Source organism: Danio rerio, chromosome 21 (genome assembly GCF_052040795.2).
Source record: "Danio rerio strain M-AB ecotype USA chromosome 21, GRCz13ab, whole genome shotgun sequence".
Taxonomy (NCBI): Eukaryota; Metazoa; Chordata; class Actinopteri; order Cypriniformes; family Danionidae; genus Danio; species Danio rerio.
Genome location: NC_141041.1, coordinates 33,277,360 through 33,298,261, shown reverse-complemented (window position 1 = coordinate 33,298,261; position 20,902 = coordinate 33,277,360). Strand labels below are relative to the sequence as shown.

At 38.2% G+C, this 20,902-nt stretch overlaps 3 protein-coding genes and 1 long non-coding RNA gene across 11 annotated transcripts in view; 3 read left to right on the top strand and 1 right to left on the bottom strand.

Annotated features, from left to right (window-relative positions):
- The window catches only part of timd4 (T cell immunoglobulin and mucin domain containing 4), a 1,098,921-nt gene that overhangs the window by 834,667 nt on the left and 243,352 nt on the right, over positions 1-20,902 (top strand). The window lies entirely within an intron of this gene.
- LOC147838868 (putative E3 ubiquitin-protein ligase HECTD4) overlaps positions 1-20,902 on the top strand; it is a 123,236-nt gene that overhangs the window by 53,533 nt on the left and 48,801 nt on the right. For 3 of the 7 annotated variants that reach the window (XM_087301583.1, XM_087301589.1, XM_087301584.1), the window contains 6 exons: positions 1,835-1,958; positions 2,386-2,468; positions 6,852-7,047; positions 7,143-7,309; positions 8,049-8,228; positions 14,062-14,185. In XM_087301583.1, coding sequence (XP_087157709.1) covers positions 6,980-7,047; positions 7,143-7,309; positions 8,049-8,228; positions 14,062-14,185 — 539 coding nt within the window. In that variant the 5' untranslated portion in view covers positions 1,835-1,958; positions 2,386-2,468; positions 6,852-6,979. Of the gene's footprint in view, positions 1-1,834; positions 1,959-2,385; positions 2,469-6,851; positions 7,048-7,142; positions 7,310-8,048; positions 8,229-12,620; positions 12,698-14,061; positions 14,194-14,608; positions 14,740-20,902 lie in introns of those variants that run through there. The other 4 variants (XM_087301586.1, XM_087301588.1, XM_087301585.1 and 1 more) reach the window with 4 other exon arrangements.
- Positions 9,638-11,691, top strand: LOC147838872 (uncharacterized). Of its 2 annotated transcripts, XR_015520413.1 has the most exons (3): positions 10,340-11,075; positions 11,128-11,384; positions 11,573-11,691. XR_015520413.1 is itself a non-coding variant. In XM_087301638.1 (2 exons), exon 1 carries the CDS (start codon positions 10,502-10,504, stop codon positions 11,363-11,365), a length of 864 nt encoding a protein of 287 aa, XP_087157764.1. In that variant the 5' UTR covers positions 9,638-10,501; the 3' UTR covers positions 11,366-11,384; positions 11,573-11,691. The 2 variants fall into 2 exon arrangements, 1 of the variants encoding a protein (XP_087157764.1); XM_087301638.1 differs by having other exon boundaries at positions 9,638-11,384.
- On the bottom strand, positions 15,516-18,349 carry LOC147838871 (uncharacterized). Its single transcript, XR_015520926.1, has 5 exons — positions 18,269-18,349; positions 17,429-17,545; positions 17,295-17,336; positions 16,887-16,973; positions 15,516-16,501 (listed from the first exon to the last, which is right to left on the bottom strand). It is a non-coding gene; the product is annotated as an uncharacterized LOC147838871 (long non-coding RNA).

Here is a 20,902-nt window from a genome sequence, read left to right as displayed (position 1 = left end):
CTTTTATTTATATAGCATTTTACGGCAGCCATATTGCGCATCAGCTGATTGGTGGAGAGGAGACAGATTAATATTAAGATTAAGCCAATTATAATATGGGGATGGTTAGGAGGCCAAATTTGGCCAGGATGTCAGGGTGAAACCCAAACATTTTTTTAAATCCCCTGGGATTTTTAACGACCACAGAGGATCAGGACCTCAATTTAACATCTGAACAGTATAGAGACCCCGTCTCTATACTGGGGCGTTAGGACCAATGACTGTAAAAAATATGGACGACGCGACAGCCCTTTTTCCCATTGAACGCCTTGAGGGCAAAACGCCTGCTTGACGGGCACAAACTGTCGCAAAAGACTGCTGAAATTGGAGCCAGACATGCGCAGAAGGATTGTCTGATGGAGCCAGAGGAGGAGCCGCGAAAATGAGCAGAGTCGAGCTTCCAATCAAACGCTTTATGTAAAATCAACTACGCCCCCCAAACTTCTCAGCATGCGTTTGCTGTCATATCAACACAAATGGATGTAATAACGTTAACAAATATGAGGGTTTTATATATTCAATCGCGCCAGCTCCAGGCCGCAGCGCATAACTTACTCGCGGCGTCGCGGGGTGATTCCGGCTCGCATGCGGCAGCGCCTGCTCGCTCGGCCGCCGCATCAGGCTCGATTGACTCGGACTGGAATCGGGCAGTGAGTCCAGGCATCCGGAGTAGGTCCAGCAGAGGTAACGTTAGTCAGTCTGAGCTCTAAGAGATAAGTCTCCGGCAGGCGAGAATCTAGCCGGAACTGTGTTTTGCTATCTGGGTGGCTAGGCGTGTATCAGCAAACTAATAAAGCCCGAAAAAAGCCCTGAACTTAGCGAATAAACAGTGTTCCACCAGGATCATGTATGTCAGAAACTATAGTTTACTGCTGAACTCATTTTGTCATGGTAAAATAACACAGAAATCGAATAATAACATTTCAGTCTACTTCAGTCTCCTGCCGAAGCTCAGACGCCGCGCTTTGAGAAACTGTCAATCACAGCTGTGTATCACGATGACACGCCCAGCATTAAATTACTGCTAAAAACAAACTGTTTACAAAAATGAAGATCTGCACCTATTTCAGCACAATAACCAGTGCCTTAATCGACCAGAACTATCTTTCGGGACATTTTATTGCAAGTGTAATATTTTTTTTTATTTGGGCTCAAGTCTCCTTCATTAACACGGAGGAGGCGGGCTTTATGACTTGTACTGCAGCCAGCCCCCAGGGGGCGATCTAACGGCCGAAACCTTCACTCAAACGTAGGCTTGCGGCACACTTGGTTAGGACCCATGCAGACCACAGGTTAAGCACCCCCTACTGTTCTCACTAACACTACTTCCAGCAGCAACCAAGCTTTTCTATGTGGTCTCCCATCCAGGTACTGACTGAGCACAGCGCTGCTTAGCTTCAGTGGGCGACAATGTGAGAGCTGCCGGCTAGCTAGCTTTTTGATTGGCTACAGAATTTTAAGTTCGTTATACAATGACTTGTCTAATTGACCTAATTAACCTAGTTAAGCCTTTAAATGTTGCTTTAAGCTGAATACTACTATCTAGAGAAATAGCTAAGGAAATATCATCCACCGTCTTTATAGAATTATTAAATAATTATGTATAAGAGTTGTTTTTGAAAAATGATTTCACAGATAGGCAAATGATTTTGTATTTAGTTGTATATTCCTTAGTAAGAGTCTAAAAGTAAGTGATTAAAAATAAGGTCGGTGTGCGCACATCCTACGAAAACTTCAAGCAGGCGCTTGATCAAATGTGTGAATGATCTGCTTTTATCTCGATGTTTCTCAACAGTGCCAGAAGAGAGGTTTTTGACGCTGGAAGGTTTCTACAAGTTTACTCTAGACAGAGCCAAGCAGGACATCCGCAGTGTTTGGCGGGCGATCTTGGCCTGTGGATATGACCTGCACTTTGACAGGTTTGCAGGTTTTAAAATGAACTTTGGCTTCACCACATCAGCGCTCACATCACATATATCACAGAAAAAACAGGCAACACAAATACATTCAATATCATCACATAAACCACATTAAAAACTCAATTATTAATGAAATTCTAATGGCAGTCGGCACAAAGGACATTTGATACACAGTTTTCTTTACTTGGGGCAGTCTATGTCACGGTTGCAGGTTTGTGCGCTCTTCCGGAGTGTCTGTTTGATCGTGGGTTTGTTTTGTTTTTGTTGTCCACGTGTATTTGTTCTGGTCATGTGTTATGACGGCACTCAGCTAGTTTGATTAGCTCGCCAGCTGAGGCTCATTATCGTGCCTATATATGGGCGACATTTTCTGTGTTTCCTTGTCAGTTCGTTACGTGTGGTTATGTGTGCATTTGTCTGTGCTCAGGACCGTGAGGAGTTACCACTGGACCCTGTTTTCCTGCCTGATCCTGTCACGATTTAGCGTGATCAAAACAGAGAAACAAAAAGGTGCGGATCCAAGTGCAGATTATTTATTTACAGTGCAACAAACAAGGTGATCAGAATACAAAGTAACAAATAAACGACAAAACCAGAAACTAAATCAGAGACGAGGCTCAGGAATAACAAACTCAAACAACTAAACTTAACTAGAAAACAGACGAGACAAATAACACACAAACTAGACTAAGGCAAAATACAAGAACAAGATCAGAATAACAAACTCGGAATACTAGACTTACTGGATACTCGGACAAGGAAGACAAACGACGCGATAACAAACAACGGTGGAATGATGGAATACATAGTCCAGATAATCAACGGTAACACAGAACAGATGAGATGACAGGTCAGTGTATGTGTTCCGGTGTATGCGCGTGGTATGTATGGAATTGTAGTCTTTCTGGGACGCTGTAGTGCTTTCTGAGTCCTGATGCACTACAGCGCCCTCAGGTGGTCACTGACGGATGTGACAGATCCCTGCCCTGTTTTCTCCTAGTCCTAGCACCGCACTCACTCCTTGCATTTATTTTGACTGTGTCAAATAAATATTATTTTTCACTCGCACTTGGATCCATCTGAACATTTATTTGACTGTGACAGTCTAATGCCGAGTTTAGACTGCATGATTTTCCAACTAGTCATGTCACAGATGTTTTCACACTGCATGACTATCTGGGCTAGCGTTTCGTCGCTGCTTTGTTTACACTGAAAGATGGTTCGGCGACATGGACATTCACATTGCATGACTTTACTATAGGGAGAATCACCGACAACTTCGTCCAAACTATGTCTCACAGCCAAAAACATGTAGTATAGCCTATCTTTTGTTATTAACTACATAATGAGAAAGAAGCCTTTAATGGGGTAGAACATGTACATGTTTGCTCACCTGGGTTTAAAGGGAATTAGCCATTTCTCCTCAACGTTGATAATAAACTAATTTCTTTCTGTATGAAACATCAAACAGACACGGTTGGTCCTGAGTCCTGTCAAACCTCCACTAGTTTTTCCTCTATTTCGTGGGTCCAAATAAACCGAAAAAGAGCGCTTTTAACTTTTCCCCCAGCCTCCTGCTGGCCTGCAGCAGGTATACACACACAAGTGAATGCTGCTCTCTCATTGGCTGTAGGCGATCGCTGATGTTATTTTCAGTCAAAACTCAATTCACACGGCATGATTTGAATCGCCGACAGCTCCAGATATTCAGCACGCCAAATATCTCACAGGCATCACCGACTCATCGGCGATTCTCTTAGATCGCGTCTTTGATCATTCATACTGTGTGATTGTCACTCACGTGCACGAGCAGCGATTTGCCTGTGATTTCAGGCATTTGTCGGCGATTTCTCAAAACCTGTCGGCAAGCCAAAATCGTGGCTAAAATCACGCAGTCTGAACTAGGCATAAGATGTCTTTTTAATGGCAAAAGCCTAGATGCTATATTCAAGGGATGGCAACAATCTTCAAGAATGACATGTGCTTTCTGTTTAATTCTCATTAAGTACATTTCATTTGGTTGTCTTTGTGCTTTACCTAAAATTGCACTGGCAATTTTTACTACTCGGCACAGTTTTTGCTTTTCTTTAATTGGCAACAGGCCATACCATTCATTTTAGCTCAATGCTGTCATGAAATTTGCTGTGTTTTATGACGACATTGGCATCTCATTACTACATTTACAATGGTGTCCATGTAAATGTACTCAGTAAAACTCAGATGATGTCGCGAGCTGTCAAAGACAGTGCATTCTGTCTTGTTTCCCCCTTAAACGCAACTTTTGTAAATCGTCTGCTTCACGTTGCTCTGTCAGAATCCTTGTGAAATATAGCCATGCTTTTGAACGCTTAGTTTAAGCAAATTTGATGAACGAGATCATGTGAATCTGAAGGGAGTCAGGGAGTCACTGTCCTGCGCGTGTTCTGTGTGTGTGTGTGTGTGTGTGTGTGTGTGTGTGTGTGTGTGTGTGTGTGTGTGTGTGTGTGTGTGCACGTGCGTGCATTTCCTAGAAACAAGAACAAATGCCTAAACATCCGATGCCGCGGTCCGTATCCCTCAAAGTTGTTTAAATGTTTAGAGATGGTATGACCAAAGTCCCTGTAAGAAATAGTCTTTGGTGTGACACAACGCGTACCAGGGCGTGCCTTTGATGTACCGCTTGATGCTTCTTACGTCCTTGTCGCAACACCAGTGGCAACAAACTTAGGCACCGAAATTTATATGCTGATTCAGTGATCCTGCTTGTGAGAGACTGTTCTCACTCTCAGCTCACATCATTCAAAAGAAAAGGTCCACATTGTCCCCCCATAATGTCAACAGACTGGACTGTCTTAGCAACTGGCTAAATGTAAAGGAGGACTAAGCTAAATTGTTTCTACTTTATAATTAATGTTCTCAACTCACAGCAATCCAACTTTTCAATGAGTGCAATTGTTTGTATTCAATACTTTATTATTATTATAAATTTCCAAATTCCATATTTGCAATTCCTGTATTTTGGCATTATTTTGTAGTCCACTTAGAATCCAACATGGAAATCAATTTTTTCTTTATTGGCATTGATTGTTTTGAAATTCACATGGCACTAACAGGCCTATGTTTTTATTTCTGTTATAAATATGGCTGTCCAGCAGGATCTTGATGGTTTATTGTGGGTATGTTGTTTACATGAAGAAATCTGTGTTACAAGTTAAACAAAAATTCTAATAAATAATTATATTTTGAATTTAAATAGTTTTTGTCTTGCGTTTACATAAAATTTACATTTAAATAGCCAAAATGACAAGTTACAGTAAATGTGATTAATTGTGATTAATTGCAAAACAAAAAGTGTGTTTAATTAGTTAATTTTTTTTTTTATCGATTGACAGCACTAATGTTTTTTAAAACTGGGAATGGTACGTAAAATGTTTAATAATGTGTGGTTCCTAGTTATTTGGTGAACTGTTTTCAAATGGTGAGGCAACAGGGGTTTGGATTTTAATATTTGTTTATTTAAATTTAGAAGTCTAGTGGGGAAAAATACGTTTTTATATACAAGTGCAATCATGTGGAGCAAATTACCAAAATCTGTCAAGGAAATAAAAGACTTAAGAAGGTTTAAAAAACCTATCAAAAGATGATTGTTTGTTGAGGATAATTAGTTTGCATAGTAGATGAGGATGTTTTATTTGATATGTTACTTGATTGTGAATAGGGTTGCAGCTGGAAGGCCATCCACGGCATAAAACATATGCTGAATAAGTTGATGGTTCATTCCACATTCCCTGATTAATAGAGGGACTAAGCCGAAAAGAATAAGGAATGAATAAAGGAATAATTGTATTTGTGAATTATTTTGTTCCTGTTTTAAAATGTGGAGGTCCTGTTTGTTTTATGTATCATCTGTATTTTGAAGCCATACTTTGTTTTATTTAACTGTGAGGAATGCAATGGAAACAAGTCCAGGGATTTATTGGGTTTTTATCCTCGACAGTTTTTATTTTGGCGAAACAGTGACGCAGTAGGTAGTGCTGTCGCCTCACAGCAAGAAGGTCGCTGGTTCAAGCCTCGGCTCTGCTGGCGTTTCTGTGTGGAGTTTGCATGTTCTCCCCGTGTTGGCGTGGGTTTTCTCTGCGTGCTCCGGTTTCCCTCACAGTCCAAACTCATGCGCTATAGGGGAATCGATTAACTAAATTGGCTGTAGTGTATGAATGTGCATGTGATGGGTGTTTCACAGTACTGGGTTGCGGCTGGAAGGGCATCCACTGCGTAAAACATATGCTGGAATAGTTAGTGGTTTATTCGGCTGTGGTGACCCCTGATGAATAAAGAGACTAAAGCCCCGTTTACACTAATGCGTTTTAGTTTGAAAACGCATAAGTTTTGCTACGGTTAAGCCATCCGTCCACACGATGCCAGGGTTTTTGAGCCCTGAAAACGGAGCATTTTGGAAATGCTGGAGTGGCTGTTTTCATTCTAAAATGCTGCTGCTCCGTCTCAGTGTGGATGGGGGAAAAACGCAGACATCTGAAAACGGAGGCAGGGCTGCTGAGATTCGCTACCTGATTGGGGCTTTTGTGTCATTGCGTATCCTTCCCTTATTCACAAAGCCCCAATCACATGACTATAACACATGGCTTTAACGCTACCAGAAGACAACAGACCAGCCTTCACTGTAAACAACAACATGGACACAGAAATGGGTCACGTGCTATACGGACGGAGATATGTTCAAAAACGCTAGGTGAAACGCTAGTGTGGACGTGGATCGTTTCTGATCTAAAACGGAGTTTTCAAACTAAAACGCATTAGTGTAAATGGGGCCTAAGCCGAATGAAAAATGAATGATAGAATGAAAGATGAAGTCATTTCTCATAATCTGTCTGCTGACTCTCCTGTGTGTGTGTATAGATGGCCGGATCAGCTGTAACTCTGTGCTGTTGGCTCAGTCGGTCCTGCATGAGCTGCAGGGTTAGAGCTGCTCTCCGACTGAGCTCTTCTATCGGGGAAACGCTCAGAGTGTCCGCGAGTGGCTGAGCATGGCCATCAGCAGAGCTCTGCATCAGGGGGAGGACAGTCTACTGGAGAGATCTGCTGCTTCCTGCAGGTACCACACACACACACACACACACACACACACACACACACACACACACACACACACACATCATCATCATCATCATTATTATCGTCTTAAAACAGGTTCTTGGGAACTCGGGAGACTGCGAAAACACAAAAGAGATGGTTGCCTAAACTTCAAAAGACCTTCCTGTCCATCCTTCCTCCCCAGACACACAGACACACAGGGACACACACACACAAGGCTCCCGACGCTGAAATGGACTCAGAACTCCTGATTCAGCCCATAAGTAAATGTTATGTGTTTGTAAACTTTGTATTTAATTTTGGACTTTTCTATCATGTAAATCTCTCTCTCGTGCCCTTTTTAAGACACTATACCAGCTAAGAATGTGTGAATCATGTTGATGTATTTCTTAAAACTGTCGTGTTTAATACCGTTAGGTTTCTCCTGACATTTTACAACACATGATGCGTAGCGCGTGATCGTAATCTATACAGCTTAAATGATTTAATGCTCTGAGTTAATGTCTCTTCACATGCTTTCGGGCGGATCCTTATTTTGCATATTTGCTGTCCAGAGACAAAGAAAATCTCCAGCTCAAACTTTGCCAGGAGACCATTGGTCAGTCAGTAGTTGACATGCCACCACAGTTTAAAACCCAGCTGCGCGCGCAACTCTGCGCAGAAGATCCAAAAGAAGCTTGAAGTCTTTAAGCTGCGATCACCAAAAAATCCTTTTATATAAAGTATTAAATACGTTTCAACAGTTCAGTACTTTCTCCTTGTGTTGTTTCATTGTTATTACACAAAAAGTTTGTATTGTTTGGGTTTTTACCAAAATCTGGTTCAATTCCATGTCAGGAGCTCCTTTAGAAAAACATGACGTGTTTAATACTTATTTTCCCCACTGTACATTTATTTTATTTTAACAGTGATCTGCATTATTTTGCATTCTCTAAGTGAACAATCAGATTCATTAAGACCATTCCTGCTGACTTTAGCTTATATCTATATTTCTTTCCACAGGTGTGTCTCCCTCTCCTGGAGCAGTGCTGGTGCTGCACTCGTTGCTTCTTGAGTTTCCATTGGCGATGGTCTTCGCTGAACAGCTGCTAACCTACAGTGTAGGAGAAACCATAGAGCGCTCTGAGGATGAGCTGGACACGGTGCCCACTTCTGTGCTCATTCAGGTGGTGGAGCTGCAAGGTGAGATATGCTTATTTAATTTGCTCTGAGTTTATACAGCCAGGGGTGTATAAACTCAATCCTGGACACCCCTGCCCTAGACATTATATGTTGCATTCAACACATTGCTGTTTTGTTTATTTTTACAGTTTGTTTTCCTTTTCATTAAGTCTTTAAGGGTCTTAAATGTGCTTTTATAATGTCACGATACTGGAATTCGGTACCAATCGATACTGAAGTTTAAAAAAAAAACAGGCTCATTCTGAAAGCGTAGTCCCATGGACATTTCTGTAGACCGCGAAATACGTCCCGGGAGGTAATTATTTTTGCATTTTTTGTTTTCGCGAATCCACAAGAGGCTGCTGTGTACGCTTTTTCAGATCTCAAATTTCTTGAGTAAGTTCTCCCGCTAGTGCCGTTTGCGCCCACTGTCCACGCGTAAACCCACCAGAGGCCACTGTTGAGCCTGTAATGCTGTTTAAAAACCTCCATTTCACGCTAACATTTGAGCGCCATTGAGCGCTTTCTTAAACAGCGCTGATTTGCCATTGTGTTCACATGCTCAACAGAAATGACTGCAATTGGCCGTGAAGGTCATCAGTTTACCGAACTCACCGCTGTTTACTGAGTGTAACCACACATACAAGGACACTGTGTTTTAAATTCACATTCATCAGCTGATTTGACTATAAGCTGACATATGAGCAATCCGCTGATGAATCACGGCTTTAAAACGCTCCAGTGTAACACAGATAACATATACAGTTATTTTAAACACTTTCTATAGTTTTTTATGAAAATTCAAAGGGTTTTCTTTAAAATGATACCAAATTTTTGCATTTACACCTCTGCGTGTGGATTTTGGAAGCTTTTAAATTTGGGTAGGCAAAATCCAGGTGGAAATCCCAAAATATCACTGGGGTTTAAGAGGTTAAGGAAATCTTATTGCTAAGTGTGACCGATTAAATATTTAAAGCTGCAATCTTATACATATATTTATGTATTTGTTTATACATACATACAGTTGAAGTCATTTTTTTTTTCCTTTTTTATAAGTATTTCCCAAACGATGTTTAACAAAGCAAGGACTTTTTCACTGTATGTCTGATAATATTTTTTCTTCTGGAGAAAGTCTTATTTGTTTTATTTCAGCTAGAATAAAAGCAGCTTTTTTTTAAATCACCATTTTAAGGTCAAAATTATTAGTCCCTTTAAGCTTTATTTTTGTTGATAGTCTACAGAACAAACCATCGTTATACAATAACTTGCCTAATTACCCTAATTTGCCTAGTTAACCTAATTAACCTAGTTAAGCCTTTAAATGTCACTTTAGCTGTATAGAAGTGTCTTGAAGAATATCTAGTCAAATATTATTTACTGTCATCATGGCAAAGAAAAAATAAATCTTTTATCAGAAATTAGTTATTAAATCTGTCATGATTAGAAATGTGTTGAAATAATTTTCTCTCCGTTAAACCGAAACTGGGGAAAGAAATAAACAGGGGGGTTAATAATTCTGACATTAACTGTATACACATACATACATACATTATTTCTAAGTATATACAGAAGATTAATAAGGGATATGGTGTGAGAGGTGAATTTAGGAATTTTACACCCGTGAATATTATTATTTTATCAACTCTATTCAGTCAAATATAAATCACTCTTGCAGGTAGGTTTAGTTCTGTGACCGAATATCTTCAGAGCAGAAACTGTTCCGCACTCAATCCTTCATTAAATAAACTGAAGCAGCTGAGGAGACAAAGGTTTCTGCTAAAAGCTTCTGTAAACCAACAGAAACTGGTTATTTTTCAATAGATGTATATGTTAAACCTTTAAAAATACCAACACACACACAGAGAAAGTCAATGTTTTCAGATTATTTTATTGGCTTGACAAATGTTCCATATGTATCTCCAAAGCATTTGTGATGTTTACATTAAATAGGACATATAAAAACAATTGACATAGTAGTGGTGGTTTTTCTAATAAATAATAATTAACAGCACATTAACAATCATCTGTAGGATTAAACAATAATAATAATAAATAGTTTATCTAATAGTCAACAGATTAAGATTCATTTATAAACAATTTAGAATCCTGTTTGTGTGCACACACGCGCTCCCAGCTGATGGTTGCTTAGCAACGACAGTCATAGAATGTGTTCTATAGTAGTTCTATGTTAGAACAGCTCATCTCAGTTTGCCAGCATTCAGGACGGTGACTTGGTAAATCACACAGTTACTGTACGAATTGACAAATCTGTGATTGTGAAGGACTCGTTCGCTATGGATACTCACTATAATCAGTCTTCAGACAACCCTCATCACGAGTGGTCATCGGTTGTTCTGACTTTGGACCCAGATGTGGACGAACAAGAACTGATTGAGTCAATGAAACAGTTCAGCCAAATCCACTCTTTGGATTTTTCTTTTGATGAAGACACTAATTGCAGACACATTTATGTGACTTTTGAGCATTCAGGACGGGACCAGCAACCAGATCCTGTGGTCCCCACGAGCCGCTTTATTGAGCTGAAGACACTGCTCGTGAGCAATCTGCACCCAATGGTCACCGAACAACAGCTTATTGAAAAGTTTGGTGCATTGGGGTCCATCTCGACTGTGCAAGTGTGCAGAAACAACATCATCTCTCCTGCTTATGCCTTTGTGACTTTCCATCATCGACGTGATGCAGTGCGAGCACAAAAAGCTCTGAACTTCACTGATTTACTGAATAAACCTCTGATCATCATGTGGGGCCCAGACAAGACAATTGAGGTCCTCTCAGATAATGACAGCAGCTCTCCAAGACAAACAGAGGAGAGAGAGACAGCTGGAGAAACAGAGGAGAGAAAGACCAGTGGAGAAACAGAGAGAAAGGCCGCTGGAGACACAGAGGAGAGAAAGACCAGTGGAGAAACAGAGAGAGAGGCCGCTGGAGATACAGAGGAGAGAAAGACCAGTAAAGAAACAGAGAGAGAGGCCGCTGGAGACACAGAGGAGAGAGCGAACAGCGAGTCTTCATGGGGAAGAAGGATCTCCAACAATGTGAAAAGTGCTGTGAAAGCTGCGGTGAGCAGTCCAGCTGCCTGGGTCGGAGTCGGCATAGGTGTCTGTGCTGCTTATGCCTACTTCAGGAGCAGGAGCTAGTGTGGACACTTTCTAAAAGGTAATTTCATCTCATTTAAGTGACATGACATCTGACTGAGCTTAGTAACACTTCTGGAACATGCTGTATGTCACACACACATATGTATATATAGAATTCTCTGTGGGTCAGAGGTCATGTTAATTCATACTCAAATTCAGCTTCATTTAGACATCGACACTGATTTTCTTGACTCTGTTCTCTTCCAGACGAGAAGGCCTGCCTCACGATCTCCACTCATCATCCCCAGAGTGACCAATCACTGCTCCAGAAAGACCTTGATTTCCCCAGCAGGCCAAACACTTGCAATAAATGTGAATTGAATAAACTGTCTTGTGTGTGTCTCATTCAGCAGTAAAGCTCAGCCTTGTAATTTATATTCATCCAAGAGAAGCATAATAGCACTTTGTTCCAGACACAGAAGTAAACAATAGGATTTTCTTCACATCTATTGATGTGTTAGACAATAACTTATAGACCGTATGAGAAGAAGGACTGCATCAAAGAACAATCAAATGTAGAATTGCAAATCAGGATTTCAATTATAATGTACAGTGGGTTCTAATAATGTCTGTACAGGAAGATATTCGGAAGAACGTTGGAAAAAAGCAGCTGTTGACTTCCATAGTATTTTTCGTTCCTACTATTGTGGTTTTTTTCTGTACCACTTTATATTGTTGGTTAGATCATCTTTATTTTGAGTATTAGTAGACTGTCTGCTTAATATCTGCTGATTCTGCTCCTTCAACAGACATTTAACTGACTATAAGAAACTTTGTAAGTGCATGTCAACTTACCCTAACCCCAACCCAACAGTCTAATGAAAATTAGTTGGCATGTACTGTAGATGCAATGTAACTTAAATTCAACAAACTGACCATCAAAATAAAGTTTGGCTGTTTTTCTTTTACAACATTCTTCAAAATATCTTCTTTTGTGTTCAACAGAAGAAAGAAATTCAAGGTTTGAGACCACTTGTGTGTGAGTGAATGATGAGTAAATGTTCATTTCTGTGTGAACTGTCCCTTAAACGCTGGCTTAAAATATGTGATTTGTTTACGAAATGTGGTTAAACATGCATGTTTCAGTGAAAATGATTTGAAGTATATTGTATGATGTAGATATTGACTTGTTGCCACCTATTGGCCTGAAGTGATACGGTCTTAAAGGGGGCCTTTTATGCTAAATCACTTTTATAAGTGGTTTAAACAGTTGTGTGACAGCAGTGTGTGAATATAACCAATGTGCAAATTACAGGGGGTTTGGGGAGGGTTTGACCCCCTCCAATATTCCTTGATCCCCTCTGAAGGACTTTAAAACAAGATGTATGAGAGGTGGGTCAGCACGTTAATAGTAAGAAAATGCTTTCTCTGATCTATGTCCTTAATATTAATAATAAAAAAGTATAATGTAAATATAGATTTGAGCGGTTCATAGAGTTGTAAATGCATAATTGTGCCAATCAAAGCTAGGAAAATATCATTCAACAGTCTGAAAATAGCAGCTCTTGAGGACCAATACCATCTCAAGTATTCACAACACACATTTTCTTGTAAAATACTGTAAGTGTTTATATCTGCATGTAGCCTAATAAAAAATAAAAATGGACACATAATTTGTATAGTTTGACCTACAGTAACCTCTAAAAGTCACTAAATATCCCTCAAAACACTGAAAACGTATGCATTTTAATAATAAATTAGATGTTATTTAAATACATTCTTACATTTAGTTCACTGAAGCATGTATTACCAAACTACTACCAAAAAATTTGGTACTACTACCCCCCACAGATGCACATGCATTGATTTCCGACATGTTAAGTGGAAATGACTTGACAGTATATGGTAGTTCGTCATTAAAGCATGTTACTGTATACCACTGTAATCAGGCAATATATGAGTGATTAGGAAATAGCTTAAAACACTCTTGATAAAATCTTATTTGTCTTAATTTAACTGGGAAATAGGTCAATAATAGTAGCCCCCCTATAATAAATATATATTTTACTTCCTTTCATTTATATAGCATTTTACGGCAGCCATATTGCGCATCAGCTGATTGGTGGAGAGGAGACAGATTAATATTAAGATTAAGCCAATTATAATATGGGGATGGTTAGGAGGCCAAATTTGGCCAGGATGTCAGGGTGAAACCCAAACATTTTTTAAAATCCCCTGGGATTTTTAAGAACCACAGAGAGTCGGGACCTCATTTAGAAACTAACATTACTTCCAGCAGCAACCTAGCTTTTCTATGTGGTCTCCCATCCAGGTACTGACCGAGCACAGCCCTGCTTAGCTTCAGTGGGCGACAATGTGAGAGCTGTCAGCTTGCTTTTTGATTGGCTACAGAATTTTAAGTTCGTTATACAATGACTTGTCTAATTGACCTAATTAACCTAGTTAAGCCTTTAAATGTCACTTTTAAGCTGAATACTACTATCTAGAGAAATAGCTAAGGAAATATTATCCACCGTCTTTATAGAATTATTAAATAATTATGTATAAGAGTTGTTTTTGAAAAATGATTTCACAGATAGGCAAATGATTTTGTATTTAGTTGTATATTCCTTAGTAAGAGTCTAAAAGTAAGTGATTGAAAATAGGGTCGGTGTGCGCACATCCTACGAAAACTTCAAGCAGGCGCTCGATCAAATGTGTGAATGATCTGCTTTTATCTCGATGTTTCTCAACAGTGCCAGAAGAGAAGTTTTTGACGCTGGAAGTTTTCCACAAGTTTACTCTAGACAGAGCTAAGCAGGACATCCGCAGTGTTTGGCGGGCGATCCTGGCCTGTGGATATGACCTGCACTTTGACAGGTTTGCAGGTTTTAAAATGATCTTTGGCTTCACCACATCAGCGCTCACATCACATATATCACAGAAAAAACAGGCAACACAAATACATTCAATATCATCACATAAACCACATTAAAAACTCAATTATTAATGAAATTCTAATGGCAGTCGGCACAAAGGACATTTGATACACAGTTTTCTTTACTTGGGTCTATGTCACGGTTGCAGGTTTGTGCGCTCTTCCGGAGTGTCTGTTTGATCGTGGGTTTGTTTTGTTTTTGTTGTCCACGTGTATTTGTTTTGGTCATGTCTTATGATGGCACTCAGCTAGTTTGATTAGCTCGCCAGCTGAGGCTCATTATCGTGCCTATATATGGGCGACATTTTCTGTGTTTCCTTGTCAGTTCGTTACGTGTGCTTATGTGTGCATTTGTCTGTGCTCAGGACCGTGAGGAGTTACCACTGGACCCTGTTTTCCTGCCTGATCCCTGCCCTGTTTTCTCATAGTCCTAGCACCGCACTCACTCCTTGCATTTATTTTGACTGTGTCAAATAAATATTATTTTTCACTCGCACTTGGATCCATCTGAGCATTTATTTGACTGTGACAGTCTAAGACGCCTTTTTAATGGCAAAAGCCTAGATGCTATATTCAAGGGATGGCAACAATCTTCAAGAATGACGTGTGCTTTCTGTTTAATTCTCATTAAGTACATTTCATTTGGTTGTTTTTGTGCTTTACCTAAAATTACACTGGCAATTTTTACTACTCGGCACAGTTTTTGCTTTTCTTTAATTGGCAACAGGCCATACCATTCATTTTAGGTCAATGCTGTCATGAAACTTGCTGTGTTTTTTGAAGACATTGGCATCTCATCACTACTCAGAAGGTTTTGGAGGCAGCTCTACATACAAAAGTCTTCATTGTTTAAAAGATGTTCATTCTTTAAAATTATTGGCAGGAGCTTTGATTCAACCCAATTTTAATTATGCTACCTCATTTTGGTATAGTAGCTGCTCAAAGAATATGAAGGGAAAATTACAATCGAAATGCTGTTTACATGGTTGTCTCTTAATAAGAGTACACTGTTAGACATTTCAAAGGGTTTTTACAGTAACTTACTGGCAACACTGTTGCCAGTAAGTTACTGTATTTTAGATTTACAGTATACAACTGTAAATCCGTTTACAGCATGTTACCGTAGTGTCTGAAAATGGTTAACTACTGTAAAAACCTAAGTTAACAGTTAGCTACTGTAAACCTTTTAATTTTGTCCTAAATATTTTATAATATAATTTTATTAATATTATTTTAATACTATAGACCTAAAAAAGACACAATTACAAAATATTAACAAAATAAACACTCTTTATTTAAAACATTGGAGATGCTTAAAACAAGCTTAAAAATGTGTAAAAACATTACATTTCAATCATTCAAAATATTTTATTTTAAGAAAAAAAACATTGAAAATGACAAAGCACATTAACATACATGTACAAAACTAATTTAAGTGTCTGACCTGCATATTGTTGAGAAAAAAAAAACAATTGTACTAAGTACTACTGACATTAAACCAGACACAATTACAAAATATTCCATTCTTTAAAACATTAATAATGCTTAAAGCATTTAAGGAAAATGTGTGAAAATTACATTAAGCAATAAAATCAACACATTAAAAATAAATAAATCACACAAAGCACTAGAACATACATGTACAATAAAAATTTAAACTTCTGAATTGCATATTGTTGGAAAAATAAATATTTGTAACTATTAGCCGACTCAGAAACAACACAACTTTAAAATATTACTAATTCTGGTGTCAAATGCTCAACAAGGTCTGAATTCACATGTTCAAATGCAATTCATCTTTATTTCTATTGCACTTTTACAATGTAGATCAATGATGTCAAAGCAGCTTAACATAGAAGTTCTTATAAATTGAAGCTGCTTCAGTCCAGTTTTCATAATTGAAGCAGTAAATGTCACTGCTGAAAGTCCAAACACTGAAGAGCAAATCCACCGATCCACCAATTGTAGCCAAGTGATCCAGTGGCATGGAACAAACTTCACCAACTGACGAAAGTGTAGAATAAAATCCCTTGAGAGATACCAGGCTCAGTTGGGCACGACCAGTTCTCCTCTAGCCAAACTTGTGCAAGGCCGCAGTCTAGGCACCAGAGGCTTGAAAGTTCACCAGCGGGTGGTCAGGCTGGCCCATTGGATCAATGCGGAAACTCATTGATCACGTGTGTCTTTTAGGATTCACTCCTCCATGACCACCACAGCATCTGGTCAGGATTTGGCTCAGTCCAGGATTATGAAGAACTCTGGATAAGGACAAACAGACTAACATAAGCATAGAAGAAGCTTGTTTAAAAAAAATAAATCATATACTGGTTAATTATTTTGAAGCATGGCAGCTAAGGTTGGGGTAGTTTTCAGCTGGTACTGAGCAACTGGCTCCTGCTCATAACCTGCTCACTACCATGTTTAAAAGATAACTAACCAGAATGTCCTGTTAATTTTTTTCCCTAACAAGGTTTTACAAAAACATTGTAGCATTTGTGATGGGTTAATTCACTGCAGGACAGATTAGACTATTTGTTTTATGTATTCCTAATAAACTAAAACTGACTGAATACTGATAAAACTATTGAGAGTGTCTCACCTAATCCAAGTTCTCAGTTAGCTGGTGAAAGAAGGATAACTCACTGTTGTTCATGGTTGTCATTCTCTTCACTACTTCTCCTGCTATCTTCTGGCTCACTCTGGTTGTTGCTGTGCATTTTGTTTCATCCTCTGGAATTATTTATACAAAAAATTGTATTATTTTATTTATTACAAAATATTTAGGCAACATGAAATGGGGAAAAAGACATTTAATACATAGACAAATGCATGTATCCCAATACTAATTATTGTATTTTGAAATGTCTGACCCATGACAGACCTCAATCTGCTCAAAAATATTATAAACAAAGATGAAAAAAAAACCTACTAAATGGTTTAATAAAAAAGGGAAAACGATTTTTTTATTTAGCTAGCAACTAAACATGTGACACATTTTGTATTAAAAGTAACATTAATATATTGAGAAACAAATAGATGTACAGTACTTACTGTTGTATGAGGTCCAGTTTGCACAGGCAGGCTCCCAGTATTCTATATTGAGACCATAAAAAAGCCAAAAATACAGATAAGAATACCATGCTACAATCCACAACCTCCACACAACTTTTTTTTTATTTGTTTACCTTGGTTGCTTACTGGTCTTGCTTATTTTTTAAGCATAAGGCTGTGCTGATCAAAATGTTCCTCTGAAATGCTGTTTGTTTCTTCAGACAACACCTGCTGCTGTGCCAGTGCCATATCTAAACAGAAAAAAATATAATGGTAACAATTATGTTAAACCAAATGTCAAGAGTTGTGATAAAAAAATAATTAGCAAACAATAAATAGCAAAAAGGTGGTTATTAGCATAATGCATAACGTTAGAGGTAAAATTGGTTTTATATTAGCAGATTCAGACTTCCCCCTTAATAATTTAATTTCATAAAAGTATTATTTGCAAACTCTAAATAGCGAAATCATTTTAGCAGCTAATGACTATCAAAGTACAACATGCTCACGGTCAAATAAACAGTGTTAATGTTGATTTCAAGTCATACTGGCATGCTAATTCTGATCGAATATTCAAAGTAACATGGTAAACAGTATAGAGTCTTCTAAATGAACGAATGTGCGAATATAAAACCAACTTTACCTCTATGCATATTGTAACGTTATAGATTTACGTTAACGTTCTTATAGGTTACGTCGCGATGTTATTTTCTCAAGCTAACGTTATAAGTTACTCTAAACCAGAGAAAAATAAGTTCACAACATCTAATATATATAGTATAAATCAATATAAGTTAAACTTTGCACGTTAAAATGAGTTTGAGTCCAATTCAGTATAAACTTAGCTCAGTTTAGCTAACAGTTAACATTACCATTTTAAGATCGCTTCAGCCAATGTTGCCGAGCAAACAAATGCTAATAGAGGTGCTCAAATCAATGTCGACTGTTGTCAGCACAGACAGACGCGCTTTTACCTGGATTATTTGTTGGTCTTTCATTCATATTCTTCTGGGGGAAAACACTCTCTGCCGGACCGTTGTCTCGTGCTAAGTGTCCTCCAAAACTGTCTGCATACCTCTGGTTCCCTCCTAAACCAAAACCAGCTGCAACACCGGTTCCTATGTAAATAAATAAAAAGATATGACGAGAACAATGGCTAATAGTCATAAACAGTCTTATTTAAAGTAATAGTAGTGTTAATGTAATAAATTAAATAAAGGTAACATCTTAATAGATTATATATTTCTCAAATGGGCGAAATAACGCCAAGCCAGAGAAAATAATAATAGCCAACTTTATACTTTACTTTGTTCTATTCTCGTCCACAAAACATTCTGTAAAATGAAACACTGCCTCAGCTTACCAGAGTAAAGTTTGTTAAATCCAGTATGTTCTTCAGGCACACTAATAAATTGTCCTCCAGAATTGCTCCAGGGTCCTCAGGCAAAATGTGGTGCAGAGTAGTCGAATCGCCGCAAGGTGGCGTTGAAGCAGTTGTGGAAAATACAGTATAATACACGAATTTTTACAAATACAGTACATCGCTGTATATGTTGTTCGACGTCACACTAAATTCCCATAATGCAACGGTAAATACAGTTATTTACCGTAAAAGGAATTTGCAGTATTACACTGGGTGAAATACAGTAAATAACTGTGTAATTTACAGAAATGTCTAACATTGTATTATCTTAATCATATTAAAAGCGGAGTAATGGTGTCCGTGTAAATGTACTCAGTTGATGTCGCGAGCTGTCAAAGACAGTGCATTCTGTAGTGTTTCCCCCTTAAACGCAACTTTTGTAAAGCGTCTGCTTCACGTTGCTCTGTCAGAATCCTTGTGAAATATAGCCATACTGTAGAACACTTAGTTAAAGCAAATTTGATGAACGAGATCATGCGTGTTGAATCTGAAGGGAGTCGCTCCGGCTGTTCTGTCCTGCGTGTGTTGTGTGTGTGTGCGTGTGTGTTTTTGTGACATATCAGGAAACAAATCTGTATAATGACATGGATAAAACACAGGTATTACAAAAAGGAGGTGAAATATGCGGACATTGGTGATGTCCTCATTTCTCAAAATGCTTATAAATCCCACAGAATGAGTTTAATCAGAGAGTAAAGCTGCACACTGTCTCCTGTGATGGTTGGGTTTAGGGGTGGGGTGGGGTGAGGGCAATACAATATACGGTTTGGACTGTATAAAACGTATGGAAACTTATGTAATGTCCCCGCTTTTCACAAAAACAAACGTGTGTGTGTGTGTGTCTGTCTGTCTGTCTGTTTCTGTGTCTGTGTGTGCATGCGCGTGTGTTTCCTCGAAACAAGAACAAATGCCTAAACATTCGATGTCGCCATCCGTATCCCTTGTTTAAATGTATAGAGATGGTGTGACCAAAGTCCCTGTAAGAATTAGTCTTTGGTGTTCACTGCAAAAAATGCTTTTCTTACTTTTTGTCTTGTTTCTAATCCAAATATCTAAAAGTTCTTAAATCAAGAAGCATTTTCTAGACAAGCAAAAGATATTGTCTTGTTTTAAGAAATAATATGCCGAAATGAAGTGAGTTTTTCCTCAAATCAAGCAAAATAATCTGCCAATGGGGTAAGCAAAATAACCTTATCACAAATCGAAAAACAAGATTAAACACTCACTTCATTTTGGCATATTATTTCTTAAAAGAAGACAATATGTTTGTGTGATTAATTGCAAAACAAAAAGTGTGATTAATTAGTTGTTTTTTTTATCGATTGACAGCACTAATGTTTTTTAAAACTGGGAATGGTACGTAAAATGTTTAATAATGTGGTTCCTAGTTATTTGGTGAACTGTTTTCAAATGGTGAGGCAACAGCATTCATACAGTACTAGGGGTTTAGATTTTAATATTTGTTTATTTAAATTCAGAAGTGTAGTGGGGAAAAATACGTTTTTATATACAAGTGCAATCATGTGGAACAAATTACCAAAATCGGTCAAGGAAATAAAAGACTTAAGGAGGTTCAGAAAAGCTATGAAAAGATGATTGTTTGATGAGAATAATTAGTTTGCATAGTGGACGAGGATGTTTTATTTGATATGTTACTTGATTGTGAATAGGGTTGCAGCTGGAAGGCCATCCACGGCATAAAACATATGCTGGATAAGTTGACGGTTCATTCCACTGTGCCGACCTCTGATTAATAGAGGGACTAACCCGAAAAGAATAATGAATGAATGAAGGAATAATTGTATTTGTGAATTATTTTGTTCCTGTTAAAAAAGGTGGAGGTCAAATCAAATTCAATTCAATTCTAATAATAAATAAAAATAACTAATTATATAACTTAAATAACAAAAAAAAGTATCATCAGGTCTTAATGTATTTCCTAGTGGTCCTGAGAGTGTTGATACCAATTATGCCATAATCAGCTTTTTTTTTTCTTTTTCTTTTTATATATATATATATATATGGATATGGTGCATTTGCTATTTACATGCCGGACTTTGTTAGTGTAAAAACTGAACGCTTTACTAATAAAAACAGTTAAACAGAGCATCTGCAGCGCGAGGATAAAGAACCAGCCTCCTCCATTTAGCCTCTTTACTTTACTTTTACTCTTTACTCCTTTACT